We start from the raw sequence: 24,278 nt of genomic DNA, 5'->3' as shown, positions 1-24,278 counted from the left end.
TATCAAACAAATAAAGCCTAATAAAAAGTAAATCTAATCAAGCATGATTTTTTGTTTCAAGAACTTAGAGATCTCAACACTTACTCAATCCTAATAAAATTACTAAATTATCATAATCTTTTACAAATAATCATCATAAATGTTAAAGTGGAAAGGTTTATTAAAAACATATGTATATTTAGACAAGATCAGCTGAATATATCTTATTTTGTAATTAAGGTTCATTGATTTTTATGTCTGCAACTTATAAACAATGAGCCAAAAAAAAAGTAATGATCATTTAAATAAAATCTTTTTTTTTTCGTTTTTTTTTTAAATTGATATTCCTTTTAACAAAGAAATACAACATACAGCACTGCAATGAAAACATTCATAATAATAATAAAAAAAAAAGAAAAAAAGACAACAGCCTCCTCAAATAGGAAAAAACTGAACATAGTACTTAAGAAACTTCTTGTTCTTACTATTATCAATGAGTTTAAGAGATTTAACAACAAGGGAAATCTCAGCAATAAAGGCCTCAAGTCTAGGCAAAGTCTTGAGAAATTTGTTTTTGTAAATTAAAAATTTACAATGCAACACAAAGAAATTAACAACACTATCAATAGCACAGACACTCCCAGAAAAATATAGGAATATATCCTTCAATGAAAAGTTTAAATCACATTTTACAAAATGAGAAAGATAAAGACCCAAGCTCTGCCAAAGAGGCTTAACCTGATTACAGTGGTAGAATAAATGAAACGAAGTTTCTTTCTCAACTTTACAGAATACACAAAGGTCAGAGACATCAACAAAAGAGGAAATTTGTTAGTTAGTTGGGTAAACATTATGAAGAATCTTAAAGTGTACCTCTCTTATTTTATTGGAGATACAATATTTCTCAGGGAGTAACCACGCTTTCATCCAGTGAATACAGTCAAAAAATTATTCCAGAAAAATTTACATCGAGGGGATGTGTAAACAGTGTAATGTAACAATAACTTTATAAGTTTACTATTACATTTTTTATCAAGAATACTAACTCCATCCAATAAAATTTTGGGCAAAATAGTTTTTCTCTCATTAACCCTTTAGAACCCAAAGCTAAAATTGGCCGTTTTCACTCATTTTGTTTTTTTGATTATAAAATTAGAACATAATGTGGTATCTTCAAGTGTAAAGTGTCATTTTTTCAGAAAATTATACGCTTTCAGGAAATTACAGTTATTGTACATTATTTTGTGTAATGAGTTTGTAAATAGAATTTAAATAGACAAAATAATTTAAAACGGGAAGAAATTTTACTGGTTTTTATTTAGAAAAAATCTGAAAACTCATGATCGAAAGAACCTAATGCCTCAATCTTGAAAAAGGAACTATAATACATATATACAAGTCTTTTTGAGACACTGGATTGCACGGTTTTCACTCAGGAGCCATTTGTTGTACTCCAGTCCTCCAGGCGTTTTTGGATCCTTCAATCCAGTCATTTAAATGTGGTGCTCTCTGAAGCAGTTCCTGTCTAACTGCAAGCATAGTCCCACATCACATTCCTGGCACTTCCATGGGGTGCTCCTTTTGCATCGTATGCAACTCTGTGAAAGGTCTTGAGTATCACTCACAGGAACAGGCAGAGGATCGCATCTCTCTCGGGCTGCCATCCAGGGGAACACCTGTGAGCGGAGCAGCTAGCAGCTCCTGAAAGTTTTGCCGTGTCATGAGCTTATCATGGTGGATGGCACACAGCTCTTTGTGTAAAATGAAGCTGTTGGTCACTGCAATGTCCAGGAAGTGCTGGAAAATGGTCACATATGCCTTGTTTTTTTATTGTACAGCTACAGTTGCGACCACGGCCCCGGCCCCTCTGAGATGGTGTTGTGTTCGATGTAGATGGCCCATTTGCTTCTTCATAGATAACTGGAGAAGCCACACTGAAAAAAAAGCAACATGTGTTACAAACTCACTATATATGTACATAAAAATACTTTTCATTATGAAGCAATTTATTAGTAAGAGAAAATTTGTAAAAATAATATATAATAATGTAATAAATAAATAACTATAATAATAATACAATAAAATAATAAAAATAAAGCCTGCAGTTACTTACATTTGCATACACACAATCATACACACATACATGCACCTACACACACACGCAAATATGAAGATATAGACATAAATGCATGCATGCACAAAGTCACGCAAGCGCGTACACACACACATTTGCATACACATCATAGACTGTATAAGATACATACATGCACACATACACAAACAGATACACATACACACAGATATAACGTTACACATGCACACATTAGCAGTAGCACACACAAACACACATAAACATATGCACAAATGCATGCACTTACACAAACATACATACACATACACGCACACATTCGCATACACACACACACGCACCTTTACACATACACACACACACACACGCACCTTTACACACACACACACACACACACAGAGAGAGATAGATGTCCATGCACTTACATACAAACAGAAAATGATGTATGCATGCACACGCACCCATACACACACACACTCACACACACACACACACACACACACGCACGCACCTTTACACATATACACACACACACACACACACACACACACACAGAGGAAGAGATATGTCCATGCACTTACATACACACAGAAAATTATGTAGGCCAGGGCTATTCAATTAGTTTCATTCGAGGGCCGCATTATCAAATCGAAAAGTTGAGGTGGGCCGGTGGGTTGGTTTGGGGGTTTATCTTATTTATTGAAACATAACAGTTTCAATAAATAAGCTAAAGTAACCCTAAAGAAGTGTGGTATTTACTTGGAAATGTGGTACCCAACAGTATGCAAATATATAAAACCATAATAAATAAAAACTTGATAATTTACAGCTGTGTACAACTATTTTCCTTGGAACAAATAAATTATTTATACAAACTTATAGCTGTTGGTGAGAAATAATAATTATTTTATTTATAATTGTTATGCTTAAATGAAAATATTCTGACAGTGAGACTTGTTAACCACAGGCTCCCACTGTATAAAAAATGCCTAAACACAAGTTAAAAACTATACGCATCTTTACAAAGAAACTGACATAATTTCATAACAAGCATTAAATATATATTCCTCTACCCACCTAATAAAACTAATGCAATATAAATCACTATATTTACTATTAAACTATATAATATTATAGTATATATTTACTATATTTATTTATTACTACATAGTATTCAATATAAATATTGCACATTTCTGCCCAACCATGGTAAATTACTACAGTAAATGTGGTAAATGTTTGTAAGGGTGATTAGGGGATTTAAAGTCTTCTAATTTCGGTCATGCCACAATGTTTCTCCTGCTTTCCTCATCAGTCTTGTTGGGAATGTTGAGGCTGTTTCATCCGATTTAATACTAATTAAATCATCGAGTGATTTGTGGTTTGTAACAGAAATGTTTCTGTCGAAATGAAACGCTTCCACTGGTTGTCGCAACGCTGTTTAATATTAGTGTGTCCGGGACCGGGAGTAAACGCAACTCCGCGCTGGGCCGTGTTTAAACAACTAGTGAAACAACTGAAAACATCGCTATTTGTTGTAACTGTACTGAACGAGAAACCGCTTCAGATGATTCAGTTACGGAGCTGTCCGAATGAATCCGAATTGAATCCGAATAGTTTTGGACCGTTATGCAAGCGCGTTTAGAAAGAATCGAACCAAAAGAATGATTCATTCACGAAGGATTGGTAGCCTATCGCTGGTTCAGTCGACATAAATTCGGGACACATATAATAACTGCTGAAATATTCACACGTAAAACGTTTCTCAGGTCAATCGGAGCGAAAAGAGGAGGAGGGAGGTTGGTGCCGTCGGGCCGCATGGAGATGATTGGCGGGCCGCCAATTGAATAGCCCTGATGTAGGCTATGCATGCACACGCACCCATACACATAACGCTAACGTTACATGAGCACATATGAACGCATGCACATACGCGCTAACACGTGTGTGCAACGCACATATAAGTGTGTGAAACAGTGTTTTTTCGAACAGAAACACGGAGTCTGACTATTTTATTAATTTCTCATCGATTCATCAGAAAGAAACAAATAAATAAGCTTCACTTACCAATCCTCGACTGGATCAAAACCAGTACACCTCCTCAACGTCTGAATACAGACTCCGGGTCCGATGAATCATGTTCAGCCTCTTCCCAGGTGTAATCAGAGATCAAATCAATTGCCTCCTCTCGTGTAAAACCTTTTTTCGCCATGTTTTTGTCTATATTTCACACTCTCAAACTTTCAAACCTGCTGCGCTCCGTATCCCCCGCTTCAACTCCGCCCTTCCCCCTCTCCCCGAAAGCTGCTGTGATTTGCTGCTGGAAAGCATGCATTGCAGTTACCGTATTAAGCTGTATATTGTCTTAAAGCCCAAGATGTCTTCTATTAGATGCAATTAGATTTTTTTTCATAGTGCAAACGGTTGCTGAGTTATGAAAACATTAACATTTAAATAAAATCGTATGTAACACGTTCCTACATGTGCTTACGTGTTGTTAACGCGTTCCCATGGCGACCGGTCGGAAGCGCGAGTAACTGATCGTCTTCCCAACGTGTTGTTTACGTGTGAAGACACGTTGTAACACGTTTTTTTTTATAAACCTTAGTTTAACTTCTTATTCTTCGGTTGTATCCTCTAATTAGTCCACATTTGATTACTGCAATCAATGACTGATTTAGAAAGTGATTTAGAAAGTTATGTATGGTGTATTATTAAAGTTAAATATAGCAGAGGCTCAATATTATTGACAAACCTGACATGCTTAAACGGTTATTTTGGAAAAGCACGATATTCCACATAATTTTTCTCCATCTCCCATTAAATCGGGAATAGATCTTATTGAATAGAAATACGCTGTAGCGTATTCAAATGCAGCAAAAACTACCATCACTATCCCATCTGCTTTACCTAAATATAAAAATAATAGGAAATGAATTATATAGGCTACATAAAATATGCTTACCATTTATCAGACATATTGGCATTTCAAATACAAAGCCGGCCTACATGTCTACTTTATGATACCCTTAAGAGTGTAATGTAACCCAGACTTAATTTCAGGAAGTCTCTCGTCTCAGGGGGACATGAGGGAGGTCTACAGGTTTTCTAATAATACAAAGCTTAATGCTAAATCCTGAAGTATCAACAAAAAAGGTTCTTAATATGATAGTATTTTCAACTTGTCACATTTGTTGGAAAAGTATTTTTTAGTGTTTATGTTATAACATTTTCAGTAACAATAATTAATATTGTAGTAGATTTTTCCCCCTGAAATATCCTGTAATTGGACCACTAGGAGGTGCTCTACAATTCATTCACAGGTGACCCCCAAAACAGAAACCCTTATTCTCAGCATAACATAACACTTATTAACAAATGACAAATTTTATTCACCTCACAAAACAATACAAAAACAAATCAGAGATGCATAAATCGGTCTTAAATGTCAACATTTTATACATATTTTAAACTGCATTTACAGGTCACAACAGTTTCACTTTGTGTATATATAGAAACATTCCAGAAGGTTTTCACATTTGACTTCTAACAGAGGTTGGACCTGTCCCACCACTCAATATTGGAAGAATATTAAAATGGCTTTTGTAATTTTGCTTTTGTATTTGTAGTAAATAAAAAATGACCAAATACATCGTGAATAATTTGTGTTCATTTAACAGCTGCGGCCCTTATATATCTCTACCCTTCCATCTGGCATCCTCCCATTAATCCAGGCATCCAGTATCTGGTTCATTTTGGAAGGTGCGATGATGGGATTATGTGTGTCGTCGATGCATCCAATCACACTGGAAATCATAAAGCAAATTATAATTATTACTTTCAGAGGTCACAACAAGATGTTATCAAATTAACATCATTTATCAGATTATTCTAATTTAAACCGATTTCTCAACCACTGACCTGCACTCTGTGAATCTCCTCTTTGATGGATCTCACTGGTTTGTGTTCAGGAAACAACACAAAAACTCTCCAAAAGAGCGTGAGAGCAATTGCACACTTTCCTTCCTGCTCTGATACAGTTGCCTTACTAATGTGCTCTGCATCTCCGATGTTACATTAAAAAAATGTGCAATAAATGAATATAGGCCTACTTTAAAAAAAAAAATGATTTTCTTACTTAGCCTTTTATCCATTCAAAATATCTAAACATTCTTAAATCAAGATGCATTTACTACATAAGAAAACGCCCCTTTATGCCCCTTTAGCACTTTATTTAATAATATGTTTACAAAATGAGAACACAAGAGACAGTGAAAATGCATTTTAGAAACAGTGTTTACTGTTTACAAGACCTCTCTCTATGGCAGAATTTATATATCAGAGTTCATCAGAGTAAAAAAAAAACATCAACATCTTATGTTAGAAGAACTCACTGTCTTGTAGCCCAAGAGTCAGCTGAGTCAGCAAAGTAAATTTCAGAATGAAGATGAAATCATGGTAAAAATTAACAAAGTAGCCTAGGCAATAGATTATATTGGATAATATTAACTGTCGGGTCTCGGGACTAATCACCTGCCTTTTTGGTGTGTGTATGTATTTGTGGGTGTTTGGATGGTTTGACAGCTCACCAGTCTGCCTGTTTGAATTTTCCCCGCCTCCCTTGTTTCCCCGTTGTTAACCTTAATTGCTCGCCCACCTGTTCTCTATGTTCTTCTAATTTTTCCCCTTTATTATGCCCTGTGTTTCTTTGTCTATTGTCAGCTGTTGTTACTCGTACCAATAGATCCGAACTTCTAGCTGTTCTTTGCACTCACCTTGTCTTGTCCTCAGGCTCCAGTGTGTTTAGCTGATTTCTCTGCCCCTTGTTCTTACGAGTCCAGAGCTCCTAGAAACTTCCAGCTGTCATCCCTCCGGTCTCGGTGGTCATACGTACTACTGTGGAACATTACTCATCTGCTTTTGACTCATCTGCTTCTCATTCTCTCACTACGAGTGAAACCCGTGGAACGTGACTCATCTACACTGCCTCCTCTGCTTAAATAAAGCTTTGAGTTTACCCGCATCCGAATCCAGCCTGTTTCTCCTGACAATTAACTGTGTCTTTCTCAATGTGTTATTACCATGAAAAGTCAATGGCCAACTAATGACAACATGGTCCATGGCATTGAAGACTTTGAAATTAAAAACCCTTTATCTTATAACTTTTAACTCTTACTTGTAAGACAACATATCAGACAATATACAATTAATCAGTTTGACAAATAAAAAAATAAAAAAGGAAAAATACAACAACATTAATTAAAAGCCTACCACTGTAGCCTATACAGTTACAATAGGTGAGTCTGGTGTTTGAAACATTAGAGTCATGAAATACACAGAAAGTCATGATATAGCCTACAGGTGGTAATTTGGTCAGTTCATCACTTAGCCTACAATAGGCTTATTCAGGGAAGTGCAGGAAATGGTTGAGTATTATTTTAGGTATAACATCTGTAGGCATATGTATTGCCTATCATGTCCATTTATAGCCTTTACACATCAGCTTGTATACTTGTATGGTTAAAAAGCTGCAAATTTCAAGACGCTGGCGTAACGTCAGGTCGTCACGTGGGTCAGCCAATGAAAGTTCAAGACGTTCGGATAGACGTTCGGATAGACGTTCGATCGGTCGGTCGGTCGTTCGGATGTTTGATTTTGGCACGGAGTACCCGCCATAGGTTTTAGCTGTTTTGTCACTGTCCTCTTATGTAAATAGGCGTCTTTGACGGCTGCGACTCATATCGCTGTTTTGTTAAGGCTCTGGCGTCTTGAGTGCAGAGTTTTAAGACGCTGGGTTGATTTAAAAATAGTTCCGCATTTAGGAACCCGTCTCTGTTCTCTTTACACACGTTTTAATATTCTAATTAATATTCATAAATATTTTAATGTAATTAGTGTAATAAAATATATAGAGAGAGCGAGAGAGAAATATATATAATAATAATAATTACAATAATACTTTCTGTCTGTCTGTGTCTTGCTGGCATGAAAAAATCTATTTAAAGGTATATATATATATATTTTTTTATTGATTTTAGTTTTATTATTATTATTATTATTATTATTGCAAAAGTGATTCAAAGCTGAATTTTTTGCATCATTACTTCATTCTTCAGTGTCACGATCTTCAGAAATCATCCTTATATGCTGATTGATTTGCCACTTAAGAAACATTTCCAACAATTATCAACGCTGAAAACAGTTGTGCTGCTTAATATTTCAGTGAAAAAAAATTGTTTAATAATACTTTGATGCATAGAAAGTACAGAAGAACAGCATTTATTTGAAATATAAATATTTTATGACATTATAAATGTCTTAACTGACAGTTTTGAACAACTTAATGTGTTGTTGCTTTATAAAAGTATGAATTTCATAAAAAAAATCTTACTGATCCAAAACTTTTAATCAGTAGTGTACATAACCGTCTTCAACTACTGAAAAAAAAATTAACACAAACTTGCAGGACTTTTAGCAGGTATATAAAAAATGAGATATTATGTCTAGTTTGAACACGAGGAAGTAAAGGTTTTTTTGTGTGGTATTGTTCAATTGTCCTGTCAAATTTCCTTCAACACAATTCATGCAGTAAAATAATTCATAAACAGGTCAAACTCCTGCGATAATACCGACCTTTCAGATTCAAACACACACACACACACACTCGCTCCTATTCTTTTCCACACAGTGGCAGGAAGTCGTCCAGATATCCGCCGTGCTTCTGAAAGAGAATGAGGGACAAATTTGGGGAGGGAGCTGTTCAGGGTGTAGCCATGAACATTCACATATTTCACACAGTCTTACTGGACGGATAATGCTGCATCCATCTGAAGAAACCATCCAAGGCTCCCTGAAGACATAAGAGCAGCCTCAAATGAGAAGACACCAGCACTTGGTCTTGGTGATTCATACTCGAGCAGGTTGCTGTGTCAAATCAAGAGGAACCTGACTAACTCCTGACTCGTCTCTGTGCTCAGAGATGCACCTGACTGTGACATTCTCCTTCATCATATGGACTCTCTGCAGATTATCTCAAGGTGAGTCAAATTCAGAACTGATGGATGGATGAATGGATGGACACAGATGACTGCATGATATTGTGATGGTTGCGGGTGTTCTAATGACCCACTTACTATTAAATAGTACTATCTACTATCTACCATTAACTAGCTGCAAACAAGATAGGAATAATATATAATATTCACTAATTATTTTTAGAACTTGAATTTGAACGCAAATGAATAGAAACTTGATATAAGATATTTTATATGTATAATCTATCTATCTATCTACTTGATATGTCCATATGTACTTTCTGTATTTTGCTGTACAGAAAAAAAGTTGATTAATGAATAGAAATAAAAAAAAAAACTATTTATTTTTTCTATTTTGAATAGAACATTTTTTAACATTACAAATTAGTTATAAATAATTATTAATAAACGACTGAAACTTTTGATCGGTGTAATGCATGCTTCCTAAATAAAAGTAATAATTTCATTTAAAAAATATTACAGACCTAAACTTTTTTTTTTTTGAAAGGTATTGTACATGGCCTGTCTTCAATAGAGAAAATGCTAAATATACAGGATTTTTAGCAGACAACAAAAATGAGATATTGAATGTGTAATGAAGAGAAGAGAAGATTTTTTGTGTGATATTTGTAAGGGTTGTCATGTCAAATTTGCTTCAACATAATTCTTGCAGTACTGCAATCCATAAACACATATGGTATGGTTTTAAAAATATATACAGTGTAAAAGTAAACCCATTTATACTTTCTTTGTTTTGCTTTACAAAATTCTGGTTTATTGTTCAGCCATAATGGCTTGATTTTGCTTCACACACCTGTCAAAGCTATTGTCCCTCTCTATTACATCCCTCATTGCTGCAGTTATGTCCTCAGCCTTCATCCACCCCCATTCCACCCCATTTCCTGTTTCTGTTCAACTCTTTTGGACACTTCCTGTTTGTGTCATGCCCCTCGTTTCCTGTTTCTCTTGGAATTCAGGTCAAGGCCCCGCCCCCTCCAGCCAGGATGATGCTGAACCTCTTTAGTGATGTGGGCCCTTTTAATAGCTCAAAAATATGCTTGACATTGCTACTCTACGCATTTCTATGACATGATAATCATACTTACTTTGGCTTTTCCTAAAAAGGCTCCCCAAGTGATCCATACAGCAGCTGTAGGGCAGGAAAAATGTGCCAGGCCAAGTTTGGGAATGGAGTATGTGATGAAGAGTGCTCCACTTCTGACTGTCTGAGAGATGGATTTGACTGCCTCAAAGACAAAGGCATCTGCCCGTAAGAAACCAACATGCTAATATCATATAAAACTAACCAGAAGTAACTACAGTTGTGGAGGAAGTACACAAATCTAGTACACTAGAGTAATATTTTGTTATTATGTTATTCTGTAGCCTACTTTTTCTCCAGTATACTAGGGTAAAGATACCCTAACAAAATATTACTCTAGTGGACTTGAGTTTTTTACCGATTTTACCCGAGTAAAAATACAAACTACTAATGGCTAAATGTTTATTTTTGTTATTTTAATTTATATAGGCTACTTTTAGATATTTTATAGCCTTTCATACACTATCTATTCTTACTTCATACACTATTTTATAGTCTATCATACACTATCAAAACATTAAAAATATATTAAAATATCAGTTTAGGTAACTGATACGTTATGTGTGCAAATATAAAAAAAATATAACATTGTATTTAAAAGCGAGGAAATCTTACCCCGTTGAGACAGTGACAAACAAATGTGAGCATTTGATACAGTGGTGAGCCTAAATATATAGCTAGCTCACTTTTTACAGCCTTTAGTTCACCATTTAGTTCACAAACAGCTCAGTCATTACCTAAATGTGATTTTCATCTACAATAACAGCTTAAATCCTAATATTCAGAGTAAAAAGTACAATGTTATGCTTTGGAATGTACTGAGGTAAAAGTAAAAGTTTCTCAAAATAAAAAATACTCAGATACAGTCTACAATAACAAAGTAAAAATACCTCGGCCTTCGAAAACTCAATATTTGTCATAAATAATTGTAACCATTACAATGCATTAAATTACTTGCCTTAAAAAGTATAAAGCATAACAGGATGCAGTTGTTATAATTAGGATATTCACGAGAACCTACAACTGATATGCATATGAATTTATTGCAGTGCAACACAAAAGTTTATCATTTGTTATATGCATGCTTGAAGTAAAATGCTTTGTTTTCTCAGTTTAGGGCATATTCAATATTGCCGAAATCATTATGACAACGGTCACTGCGACCAGGGCTGCAACAACGCCCTCTGTGGTTGGGACGGCTCGGACTGCCAAAAAAAGCATTACCCCGTCTGGGCCAAAGGAAGCCTCATACTGCACACTAGAATCCCGTTCCAGAGGGGTCAGCCCCAGAACAGCTCTCTGTTATGGCCCTTAAGCACTGTCCTGCAGACCAGCGTCAAACTCAGAGGGATGGCCCCTCTTCAGCCCACCACAGACCTGTTTTCACTGGACCCCCGACAGCTCGCCGAGCTGTACGCTCAAACACCATCCTATGACAGCAATGGGTTAGCAATACTGTCTCGTGTTTTCATTTAAAGAGCTCAGATTCTACATTTCAAGCTTCAATTTAATTTTTAAATAGTAACTTTTTAAAAATTATATATATATATATATATAGAAAATATATTATAGATTTTATTTTACTTTATCTTTTATAGTCTATAAACTATACTTAGTTATAAACTATACTTAAATATATACTTAAATAATAAAAAGGGCTAATTCTCTTTTATATATATATATATATATATATATATATGAGTCCGTGTTAGTAAAACGTTTATGCATCAAAAATACTCATAAATAAACTGTAAAAAGTATAAAATATAATTAAAAGTAATTTAAAAGTAAATATTTATGCTACATTTAAATAATAAAAGAAATGTATTCCATGTTAATCAAGGGATTATGCACCAAAAATATTCATGATATAAATAACCCATAAAGAAAAGGCAAAAAAACCTAAAATAATGTAAACATAAATAATTTATTTTTGCACAGCTATTTTCCACCCTTTCTGTGAGCCTCTCTTGGGACTATTTTTAGACTACTTTAGGTAAATGACATCATTTTGATTGAGATCTAATCAGATCTAATACAATTCAGTGTTTGATTTTAAGGCCATTTTATTAACTGTTAGTAAGATATTATTTGTGACAGCCTTCAGTAATGATATCATACAGGTATTCTTCAGTAATCAGTGGTCTGTTTTTCAAACGTGTGCTGACTGCATGCATATTTTTTTGTATCACAGGTCAGTGTTATTCCTGCAGCTGGATAACAGACCCTGCTCCCGTCTTCCCTCCACCTGTTTCCAGTATGCCATCGAGGCTGCACACTTCCTGCATGCTATCTTGGCACAGAATCATGCCTCGTTTCCAATGATCCCAGAGATCCTGGAGGCTGTGATCAGTGTACGTGGAGTCGATGAGGAAATAGGAGCCAGAGAGGAGCTGAAACTACCAAAGGAGGAGCACAAGGGTTTGTTTTCTTTGTACTTTGCCAAAACATAAGCACATTATTCAGACACTTACAGAAAGTTTATGCAAAATATTTTAATTATGTTATTATTTACTCACTATTATTGTTTCAAACCATTATACTGTTATTTTATCTGCATAAGGTATTATTTTAGTATTAGTATAATATTTTGATTTTGCAATTATTTGAGCGTTATTTTTAGGTTTAAGTTTTTCATGTAACATTTATTTTATTTAAAGAGCCCATATTTAACATTTTAAATGTTTGTTTTATATATTTAATTTACTTATTTAAACTAAATTTTTATTTACTTTTATTTGATTTTCAGATATATATTTTTTTTACATTTCCATTTAATTTTCATTTCTATATAGGTTTATTTTTATTTCAGTTTTAGTAATTTTATTACTTCAAATTTCAGTTAGTTGTTAAGACAATACATTGTTAAGTTTTCAGATTTAGGTTTATCCATCTTTATATTTACTTAGTTTTATTAAGAAGCCATATTCTACATTTTAAGTTTTATGTTTTACTTATTTTATAAAAATAAAAAAATAAAAAATAAGGCCATATTCTACATTTTAAGCTTTTATTTTACTTATTTTATAAAAGAAAATAATAATTAAGACCATATTTTACATTTTAAGCTTTTATTTTACTTATTGTATTGCAAAATTAAATGTTAATAATTTATTTATTTTATTATTTACATATTATTATATTATGGTTTAATATTTAGAGATTGTATTATTTTTTTGTTTATTTTAATATTTAATTTTAATTTTAGTCATTTGTAATACTGGAATGATTTGCACAAAATAGTTATGTTTGCTAGTGCTTTTTCCATTTTTATTAGAATAAAAAAAAAATCTATATCTTTATATTTATTTCCATTTTAGTACTACAATTTAAGCTTATTTCAGCTAACTTCCAAGACAACACAATTTTTCATTTAATTATTTTCTGATATTTTATTTTATTTCAGCTTTATTTCAACAAGAACAACAATGCTGTCAAACAAAAAAGCAGCAATATTTTTCTTATTTTCATAATGACTGTTATCTTCAAAATGACAACAAAAAGCACTCTTCTGAAACATTATTCACTAAATATGTGTGTTTATCTCCTGCTGATTAAAGTCACTGCAAAAGATAAGAGAGTTTTAAAAAGTTAGTTGTGAGAAATGTTTTCTTGTATTCCTGAGCATTATTTAGTTGTTTGATGTCAGGTTTTATTTCCTGAAGCCTCTCCTGTCTGGATGTGGCCTGTGGTCGGTGTGGCGGCGGGACTCGGTGTGGCGGCTGCCGTGATCATCACCGTGCTGTTCCTGTGGTTAAAGAGAAGAAGACAGAGACGACAAAGAGGAGAGCGAGTGCGTCACAGATCCACGGTGACCGACAGCAATAACGGCAGCAAGGCCTGGACCCGCCGCTCTGAGGAGAAAAGAAGCAGATCGGGAAGAGATAAAGACAGAAATGGGACGAAGAAAAACAAGAAAGGAAAGGAGTCAGGAAAAAGACGCAAAGAGCCCCTCGGTGAGGATGCAATCCGTATGCGGTGAGTCTGATGTTCAGAAGAGCTCGAGGGTCTTTGAAGAGTTTTCATACTGTGATTGAGGAAACTGCACTAATGGGGAGGAATTGTCCATGTCCTTTACTCTGATTATAGACCCCTGAGGAAGGAACTGGACATCGGAAGTGACACCGATGTGACCCAGAGCTCCATGGAGGACATCAACAAGACCATCTGTGACCACAGATCACCAGACCAAAAACACTTCAACCACCAACAGCCTCGCATGCTGGGTGAGACCTGCTGGAATGAGAGGGCTGAAAATTATATTTAGAGTGTTATTTATGTGTTTGCTCTAAAATGACAAAAGAGTTTATATATATATATATATATATATATATATATGCAAAACCTTATTTCTTAAAAAAAAGAAATGTAGATTCAACAGATTACATTAAAATGTAGTTAGTAATGTTAATTTACTCTCTCCCTCGCTCTCTTTCTCTATAATTTATGTATGTATGCATATATATATATATATATATATATATATATATATATATATATATATATATATATATATATATTGTTATTGTATTATAAATATTATAATTATATAGATTTTTTTTTTTTTTGGAACAGCCAAGCAAATTCAAAAGATTACAGAAAACAATATAATGTATAATGTAAACAATGCAGTTAATGTGATTAATTCAGTTTTACTTTATTTACTACTACTAATACTATTTTAAATCAGCTTTTATTTTTAGATTTTCAGTTTCCATTTTAAATTTAGTTTTTTTTTTTGTAATTCTGATGTCCTTTTGTCATTTTTAATATTTTATTAGACTTTTTTTTTTTACTTCAATTTAATTTATTTTAGTTAGTTGCAAAGGCAAATGTTAAGTTTAATATTTATATTTTATTTTAATTAATTAATTTATTTTGTAATTTCAGTTAATAAAAATTATTTAAAAAGCATAGTTTTTGGATTAATTTAGATAATATATTAAATGAATCTATATAAATATATACATTATTTTTTACTAAAACATGTAAAAGTATGTAAATGCCATCTGGGAACTTCATCTCCGAGTGATGATTCAAGCAAATCTTTCAACAGATTCATGTTGAAAAACCTGTTTTACATCCCCAGCATAACCTTTGAAAATCATGCGCATCTGAATAACATTTACATATTATTTTCAATGCATCATGAATGGAGAAAGTGCCAATTCTAATCATGCATAATATTCAGCACAGATAGGCATAGACATGTATAGAAGGCGCTGAGAGCCAATGGGACCCGACGACGTCACACATTAAAGTCTATTGTGCATGTAGTGCTGAAATAACTATATTTTGCTCAATTTTCAACCGATTTTCAAACGGCTTGGTGTGTCATAAACTTCAGGGATGCGGCTATTTAACTGCATACTTGTGAAAAATTATAGCCACGGAGTTTATTAAGAAAATAGTATATTAAGTAGACTAGACAGGTAAAGTACTAGGTATACCCATACACACACACAGTAATTATGTCAATATTTATAAGGTACATGAAACATGAAATAGTGCAATTTAGTTTATTACTAATATTTACATTATTAAATACATGTGTAAATTTATGTATAATATAAATCTGTCTCAAGTTGCCATTCTGTAAAATAAAGAGAAAAGAGATGGGTCTTTGTTTTTTGTTTTTTTACTTAGGTCCAAAGGCACACAATTAGAAAAAACTTACAAAAAAAATATACAAAATATACAAAAAAAACAAAAACATTAAGACACAATTGGACACAAAACTCTTTCCATCAATACAATATAATCAATACAGCTCCCTCCCTCTCCTCCTCTCATTTTCCACAAGCGTAATCAGAAGTTCTGTAAACAAAAAACCAACAAAGTAATCCAAATGTAAAGATGTTTTTAAGAGACCAAACCACTTGGAAATCATGTGTAACTCAAAGCTATGTTGAAACGAAAGACTAACCCTGCCTCTCCCACCAATTTACAATTGCTTGGTGACTAACTTACGACCTCTTCACTGCTAGCCAGCAAATAAATACAACCACATCCACAAAATGACATTTAGACAAAAGATTAGGTTGTCAAGAAACGTTGTTGGTCTCAGGAAACCTGTTAATAATTGAAAATGTCGACTGTGGTATCACTTTAGAGTAGAGGGCAGCCATGAAACACACAGCTACGCTGCAATGTTAAGCGTTTCTCAAAACGTGAAGCTACAATTTAAACATTGGCATCAGCACAAATCATAGCCACGTTAATAAGGTTTGTAATAAACCAAACCGTTTGTAAATCCATCAAGAATTCAGCAAGTTACGAGCATTTTAGTTGGCGTATGTCACTCACCTTCCGTCCACAGCAGCAGGGAGCAGCAGCGCAGTCTCCTGACCTAAGATGGCCGCCAAGTGACGACACAGCTGACTCCGCCTTGAGCCATCTAGCCTTTCTATACATGTCTATGTTTCTATACATGTCTATGTTTCTATACATGTCTATGCAGATAGAATTAGAGATGTGACACAGGTACTGTGCGTCAGTTGTGTTTCTCTGTTTTACCTTTAGCTCCCCCTAGAGGATGGGAAAGAAACGCGGTTCCTACACCTCAAAGACCACCAAGAACAGTGAGTTGATCTCATTTTAACAATCTGCCTGCACATTTGAAAACCTATTATACTACAACTCTCGTGATATCTGTTATTAAAAGGATTTCTGCATGCTGCATCATTATGCATTTGAAGAATTCTCTCTGTAGAGCTGATCATTTGTAATGTGTTCTCTCAGGCCGCTCCGGTGCAGTGGTGCGGTCCGGACGGCTCGGTCGTGCTGATCCGAGCTGTCAGAAGTGGGCTTGACCGAGTGGTTCTGGAGCTCCTGAGAGCCGGAGTGCCAGTCAACAACACCGACCACACGGGTAAGAGCACCATTAACCCTTGCATGTGCAACGAGGCCCTTCAGTCAATGTGGAAATACATTGCAGGAATAGTTTTTGTTTCCTTTGCAGTTGGGGAGTAATGTGTTTTGTCCTTTCTGGTTTTGTCTTTGTCACTGTCTCTTTTCTGTCCTGAACTCCCCACTGCCGTCCTCCGTCTCCTCCTGCTTCCCTCACGTCACTCCAGCACCCCTGATAAACACGTCTGATTCAGAACACAGTTAATGTGCTGTAGCGCCCGGTCAATGTGGAAATAATGTATTAACCTTCCATGCCTCTGTTTCTCTCTTCATCTCTCTAAATTTTCCCTCTTTTATTGTCTTGAATGTTTGCTTCCTGTTTTCCCTTCTCATAACACACACTTGCATGTCATTTTTTTGGCTTCGTCTACTACTTTCTGCCCCCTCTGTGCGCCACAACACGCCATTTCCTGATCACCCTTGCCCTTTGTTGTCAATTCCTTCTTGCATCTCTCTCTCTCTCTGTCTCTCTCTCTCTCCGTTCTCTTCATCCAGGGAGATCTGCCCTCCACTGGGCATGCTCAGTAAACCACCTCCCATTGGCACGGACTCTCATTCGCTACGGTGCTGCAGTGGACTTACAGGACCATAAGGTAAAGAAAAAGTCACCCTTTTGTGTAATCAATCAAATAAACCAGGGTTTCACACCATTCAGAATTCGATTCTGGTAGATAGATAGAGTGCCCTACACTATTGGCTCACTTGGTAAATATGAGCAAAGGCGGCTGTGGAAAAATTCCAACCTTTCACTGAAGTAAAACAATTTAAAGTGGCGAGAACATTTTAGGATGAAATAAATGTTTTTCTCCAATGCATGCTGTCCAAAAGTATTGGCACCCTTAGAAATTCTTATAAGTAAAAAAATCTCTGAAGTATATTCCCATTCCTATTTAAATGTTTTAGCACACCAGGGTGAATAGAAGCATGAAATTGTCCAGTCATGACTTCCTGATCTACAGAATTGTCAATATGAGGAACACAAAGGACAAATTCCCTTAATCATCCATCACAAGTAAAACCAAAAAGTAAACCCCCCCCCAAAAAAATTAGTTATGATGTACAGAACAAGATTGTTGAGCTTCACAACATAGAAAGTGGCTGTAAAAAAAGAGCTTCCGCATTGAAAATTTTCCACCAGGGCTCGATAGATAGATAGATAGATAGATAGATAGATAGATAGATAGATAGATAGATAGATAGATAGATAGATAGATAGATAGATAGATAGAACAAATGGTTGAGTATGTAGATAGATTGAATGATAGAGAGACTGAACAATAGATTGATGAATGAATGATCATAATCCACCAATAATAATGGAATAAAATTCAATCTTTTCTCTATAGGGTGAAACGGCTTTATTTTTCTCGGCTCTCCACGGTTGCTATGACACTGCACGATTCCTGCTGCTCAATGGGGCCAATCAGGATCTCTCTGACTGCAAGGGGCGGCGGCCACTGGATGTGGCTCGAGAGGGATTACATCATCATGTCCTCGAGCTCCTATTGGCTCACAGAGTTCACAGGGCGCCAGTTCCTCTAGATCCCGCCACTGAGGTGCTCTGGGACGATCGCACGTATGTCTGTTCTCCTTGGGTCGCTTCACCTCCATGTCTACCTGGAAGAAGTGCCTCATTTTCAGGGGTCATCAGCCACAGGGGGATATCAACACCTCCGCCTGCGTAAGTCAGCTCTGCAGCTGTTCCTTCCATTTGCATATACAATTTTACCAGCATTTTCTAATTTTTTGTTCTCAACAGTGATTGGCAGATGGGAAGAACGCAGTGCTCCTCGCCCCAGAACTGGCGTCCAGCCCCCAACCAATCAGCAACGGCATTGGTCACCCCCAGGATTCTAGGCCGCCCATCTCGGCCTATCAGCACTCTACAGGAAGTGACATCAGAAGCGGAGGACGAGGAGAGGGAGATGATCCATGACGTTACTCGAGCGGCAACGCCTCACTTCCTGTCTCCACAACCCGCACCACGACAGCGATCGTTCTCCTGTACCCAGCATGCACTGAACCGCCGCTCCAGTGGCAACCAACCAGAGCTGTCCGTAGCTGTGCCAGCTGAAAAAATAGCCAATGAGCATGTAGAAATAGTGATCGTGCCACACCCGAGGGAAGCGACCAGCCAATCAGAGAGCAAAACCACAGGGAACAGCCTCAGTGCAGCTCAGATGGACTCTGAGAGGGAAAGTATGAGAAACATCAACTCTAAAATGAGTGAGAGGGTCAGTAATGAGCTTCCCATCATCATCCAAAGCAGCATGTGAGAGAAGATACAGAGAAAAGAAATTAGGCAACTCAAAAATGCATCAATTTCTCTATTGACTATTAAGATAATTTAATATTATTGAATCTCAGGAAAACTTGTTCTCGCCCCCAAAATCAAAAGCAATTAAAATTTGCATGAATAAAATAAAATATAATTAGAACTATTTTTTAGAACTTCTTTTTGCATTTCACTTTGCATTTTGACATTATTTCCAGGACAATAAAGAATTTTTTTCCTTAATTTTTCCCCCATACAGTAAAAAATATAAGGCTAAATCATGTGCACGATTTACTAATTCTTTCCCTCAATGTACTAAAACATGCACACGATTACTATTGCGTTCCCTCGATTTACTATTGCGTTCTCTCGATTTATAAATTGTGCACATGATTAACTAATTCGTTCCGTCGATTTGCTAAATCGTGTGCACGATTTAGTAAATCGAGCGAACGCAATAGTAAATCCAGGGAACGCAATAGTAATCGTGTGCACGTTTTAGTAAATTGAGGGAACGAATTAGTAAATCGTGACATTATATAATATATTTTGTATTACAATATAATGAAAAAATCATAATATTTATATTACAGTATCCCAATGAAACCTTAATGATGCAAAAATAGGCTTTTGTGTAATATATATATATATATATATATAAAATCATAAAATCTTAAACTCAAAATTGGCTTAATTTTCTCTAAGAATTTTATTTTTATTTATAACAAGCAGTGATCACGCCTCTTCTTAAGAAGCCAAATTTAGACACAACCAAAAATCGTAAAAATTTCTCCCTATTTCTAAGTTGCCATTCTTGACAAAAAAATTTTAGAAAAAAAATGTTTTCTTCATTTATCTCACAAAACAATATTGTAGATAAATTTCAGTCTGGTTTTAGAGCCCATAATTGGACAGAGTCTGCGCTGCTGAAGGTGTCAAGTGATCTAGTCCTTGCTTTGGACTCTGGTAAATCTGCTATTTTAATGCTACTCGATCTTAGTTCTGCATTTGATTCAGTTGATCATGCTACCCTTCTTAATCGTCTAAGGGATGAAGTTTGCATTAGGGGCACGGCACTGGATTGGTTCTCATCATACCTCTCTGATAGATCAGTTAAGGTGATGATTGGACACACTTGTCCTCTTCTTCGGCAACGCTCACTTATGGGGTACCTCAGGGGTCCCTTTTGCGGCCTATCTTATTTTGTCTGTATATGCTCCCCTTGGGTTCAATCATGAGGAAATATAATATTTCATATCATTGTTATGCAGATGATATTCAGATCTACATTCCTCTGATCACTCTTCTGATCTTTTTAATTGCTGTGAAGATATTAAGAGCTGGACTGGCAGAAACGTTCTACAACTAAATGAGAACAAAAGTGAAATAGTCTTTGGACCCCCAGGTGCTGTCTCGGATATCAATAACAATCTAGATATATCATCAAACATTCATCCTTTTGCTGAAACATTAGGTGTGATTTTTGACACTGATCTTAATTTTGAAAAACAGATAAGTGCTGTGGTGAAGAGCAGCTTTTTTCAACTAAAGCAGAGAGCCAAATTAAAATCTATGCTCTCGTTTAAGGATTTACAGATAGTTAGCCATGCTTTCATCACTTCTAGACTTGATTACTGCAATGCGCTTCATATGGGTCTCAAGCATTCATCGTTGAATCGCTTGCAGTTGGTCCAGAACGCAGCTGCGAGGTTGCTGACTGGTACTAAGAGGAAAGAAAGCATTTCTCCTGACCTAGCATCTCTTCATTGGTTACCAGTGCAACATAGGATCCATTTTAAGAATTTATTATTTGTATATAAAGTACAAAATGATTTAGCCCCATCATACTTGTCCTAACTTCTCAGATATCAGCAATCCTCCCACTCCCTCAGATCCTCTGATCAACTTTTCTTGCATATATCTCACTCTTGCTTGAAATTTACGGGGGATCGGGCTTTTTCTGTGGCCGATCCTAGACTTTGGAACAGTTTACCGCTACACATTAGATCTGCGGCTTCCCTTCCTGTTTTTAAATCCCGCCTGAAGACTTATCTGTATTCCTTGGCATGTGGATGAAATGTATGTTTGTGTTTGTTAATGTGTTTTTTTTTTAATGGATTGTGTTTTGAGTCATGTCTTTTTATTCTCTTAATCTCTATATTTACTTCATTTGTATATGTACAGCACTTTGGCATACACTAGCTGTTTTTAAATGTCCTATATAAATAAACTGACCTTGACCTATTTTGATTTAGAGTTTAAATATAATTTATACATGCTATTGACAGAACTTATTAAATTCATCCAAACGATTAATTGCATCCAAGTTTTGTGTACCGTATATATTTATTATGTATATATAAATACACACACATGCATGTATATATTCAATAAAAATGTTAATATAAATATTAAATATATTTATATAAACATGAACATATGTAAACACATGTAAATATTTTCAAATTATATACTGTACGTGTATTTATATATACATAATAAATATAGATACACACGCGCATATATATATTTATATATATATATATATAATGTAAACAATAAAATTTTATTCTGGATTAATCGTTCCACATCACTGAGGTTTCAAACGTTCATTCATGTTTTCCACAAAAAAGTATTACCCCTAAAGAAATGAATAGTAAATATATTTTAAAAGACGTACATTCACATGAGATGAAGACTGAAAGATCCAGATTCTGGCATATCTTTCACAATGTTCACAATCGCTTTTGTTAGACGCTACTTCCATAGATTCTGACTTTTGACAGAAATAGCATTCAGTAAAATACCACCAAATAACATTTCCCAGATTACTAAAGTAAAATAGGCTTCAAGTGCCATATTATGATAACTAAGTCAACATTTTTCATTAATAAAAATAAAGATTAAAAAAACAATATTAAAGCGCAAATGGTGAATGTGTACACAGACAGTCTTTATTGTAAAAGAGGTAGAGAATACAGGTGTTTCACTGTACAGAGAAAAGACAGCACTGTTGACATACTCATTCAAACGAGAAATAAAGACAGCAAACACACCTCATTCATATAACTGATACATACACAAACCCAGTACAAAAGAGAAACACACACACACACACCAAAAAAGCCAAACAAACAATCTTTGGATTTTTCTCTATTGCCCCCGTCACCCAAGCCAATTCTATCTGAGCTTTGAATAAACAATATATAGCAGTGATAACAATAATATAATAACTATAATGAAAGCAGTCTTAATGCAGTTTAAAAAGTTCCCCTTTCAACACCCAGATATTGCAGTAACAAATAGTGGAAGCTGTAATGTAGTGGAAAAGTGAAAATAAAACTAAAATAAAATATATGATGGCAACTAAATGCGACGAACTCATCCAACTCTTCTCTTTCACACAAACACATTCATTCATCCAAACGGAGAAAAGGGCCTTATTCATGAAACATACAACTCAACAAATGCATAAATTGTTTGCAAAACTAAAACTTATGTAAATTAGCATATTAACTAGCATTTTTTCTAACGCCATATATGTGTGCATGTGTGTGTCTATATATATATATATATATATATATATATATATATATATATATATATATATATATATATATATATATATATTTACATTACATTTACATTTATTCATTTAGCAGACGCTTTTATCCAAAGCGACTTACAGATGAAGACAGTGGAAGCAATCAAAAACAACAAGAAGAGCAATGATATATAAGTGCTATAACAAGTCTCAGTTAGGTTAACACAGTACACATAGCATGGGATTTTAAATAATATAATAAATAAAAAGAAAACAGATAGAATAAAAAAAAAGAATAGAGCAAGCTAGTTAGAGGTCTTTACACATACACACACACACACACACATATACAATTGCATAATGAAAAGAAAATAGAATACAAAAAGATTAGAAAGGTAGTTAGATTTTAGAATTAGAATAGTGAGTGTTAAAGTTAGAGGGTCAAATAAAGATGTAAGAGATGTGTTTTAAGCCGATTCTTGAAGATGGCTAAGGACTCAGCTGCTCGGATTGAGTTGGGGAGGTCATTCCACCAGGAGGGAACATTTAATTTAAAAGTCCGTAAAAGTGACTTTGTGCTTCTTTGGGATGGCACAATCAAGCGACGTTCACTTGCAGAACGCAAGCTTCTAGAGGGCACATAAGTTTGAAGTAACAAATTTAGGTAAATGGGTGCAGAGCCAGTGGTAGTTTTGTAGGCAAACATCAATGCCTTGAATTTTATGCAAGCAGCTATTGGAAGCCAGTGCAAATTGATAAACAGAGGTGTGACGTGTATTCTTTTTGGCTCATTAAAAATTAATCTTGCTGCCGCGTTCTGAATTAATTGTAAAGATTTGATAGAATTGGCTGGAAGACCTGCCAAGAGGGCATTGCAATAGTCCAGCCTGGACAGAACAAGAGCTTGAACAAGGAGTTGTGCAGCATGTTCCGAAAGAAAGGGCTTGATCTTCTTGATGTTGAATAAAGCAAATCTGCAGGATCGGACCGTTTTAGCAATGTGGTCTGAGAAAGTCAGCTGATCATCAATCATAACTCCAAGGCTTCTAGCTGTTTATGAAGGAGTTATGGTTGATTGATGTGCCTAACTTGATGGTGAAATTGTTATGGAACAATGGGTTTACTGGAATCACAAGCAGTTCTGTCTTGGCAAGGTTGAGTTGAAGGTGATGGTCCATCATCCAGGAAGAAATGTCTGTTAGACAAGCTGAGATGCGAATAGCTACCGTCGGATCATCAGGATGGAATGAGAGGTAGAGTTGAGTGTCATCAGCATAGCAGTGGTATGAAAAGCCATGTTTCTGAATGACAGAACCTAATGATGCCATGTAGACAGAGAAGAGAAG

At 35.2% G+C, this 24,278-nt stretch overlaps 1 protein-coding gene across 1 annotated transcript; it reads left to right on the top strand.

Annotated features, from left to right (window-relative positions):
* The first annotated feature begins 8,820 nt into the window (after nucleotides 1-8,820).
* Nucleotides 8,821-19,556, top strand: notchl (notch receptor, like). Its single transcript, XM_059568510.1, has 11 exons — nucleotides 8,821-9,105; nucleotides 10,228-10,372; nucleotides 11,317-11,649; nucleotides 12,399-12,625; nucleotides 13,870-14,182; nucleotides 14,294-14,430; nucleotides 16,727-16,785; nucleotides 16,946-17,075; nucleotides 17,609-17,706; nucleotides 18,460-18,794; nucleotides 18,873-19,556. Exons 1-11 carry the CDS (start codon nucleotides 9,048-9,050, stop codon nucleotides 19,387-19,389), a joined length of 2,352 nt encoding a protein of 783 aa, XP_059424493.1. The 5' UTR covers nucleotides 8,821-9,047; the 3' UTR covers nucleotides 19,390-19,556.
* The last annotated feature ends 4,722 nt before the right edge of the window (nucleotides 19,557-24,278 follow it).

Source organism: Carassius carassius, chromosome 15 (assembly GCF_963082965.1).
Source record: "Carassius carassius chromosome 15, fCarCar2.1, whole genome shotgun sequence".
Classification (NCBI taxonomy): domain Eukaryota; kingdom Metazoa; phylum Chordata; class Actinopteri; order Cypriniformes; family Cyprinidae; genus Carassius; species Carassius carassius.
The sequence above is the reverse complement of the archived record's forward strand: the minus strand, read 5'-3'. Positions and strand labels throughout refer to the sequence as shown.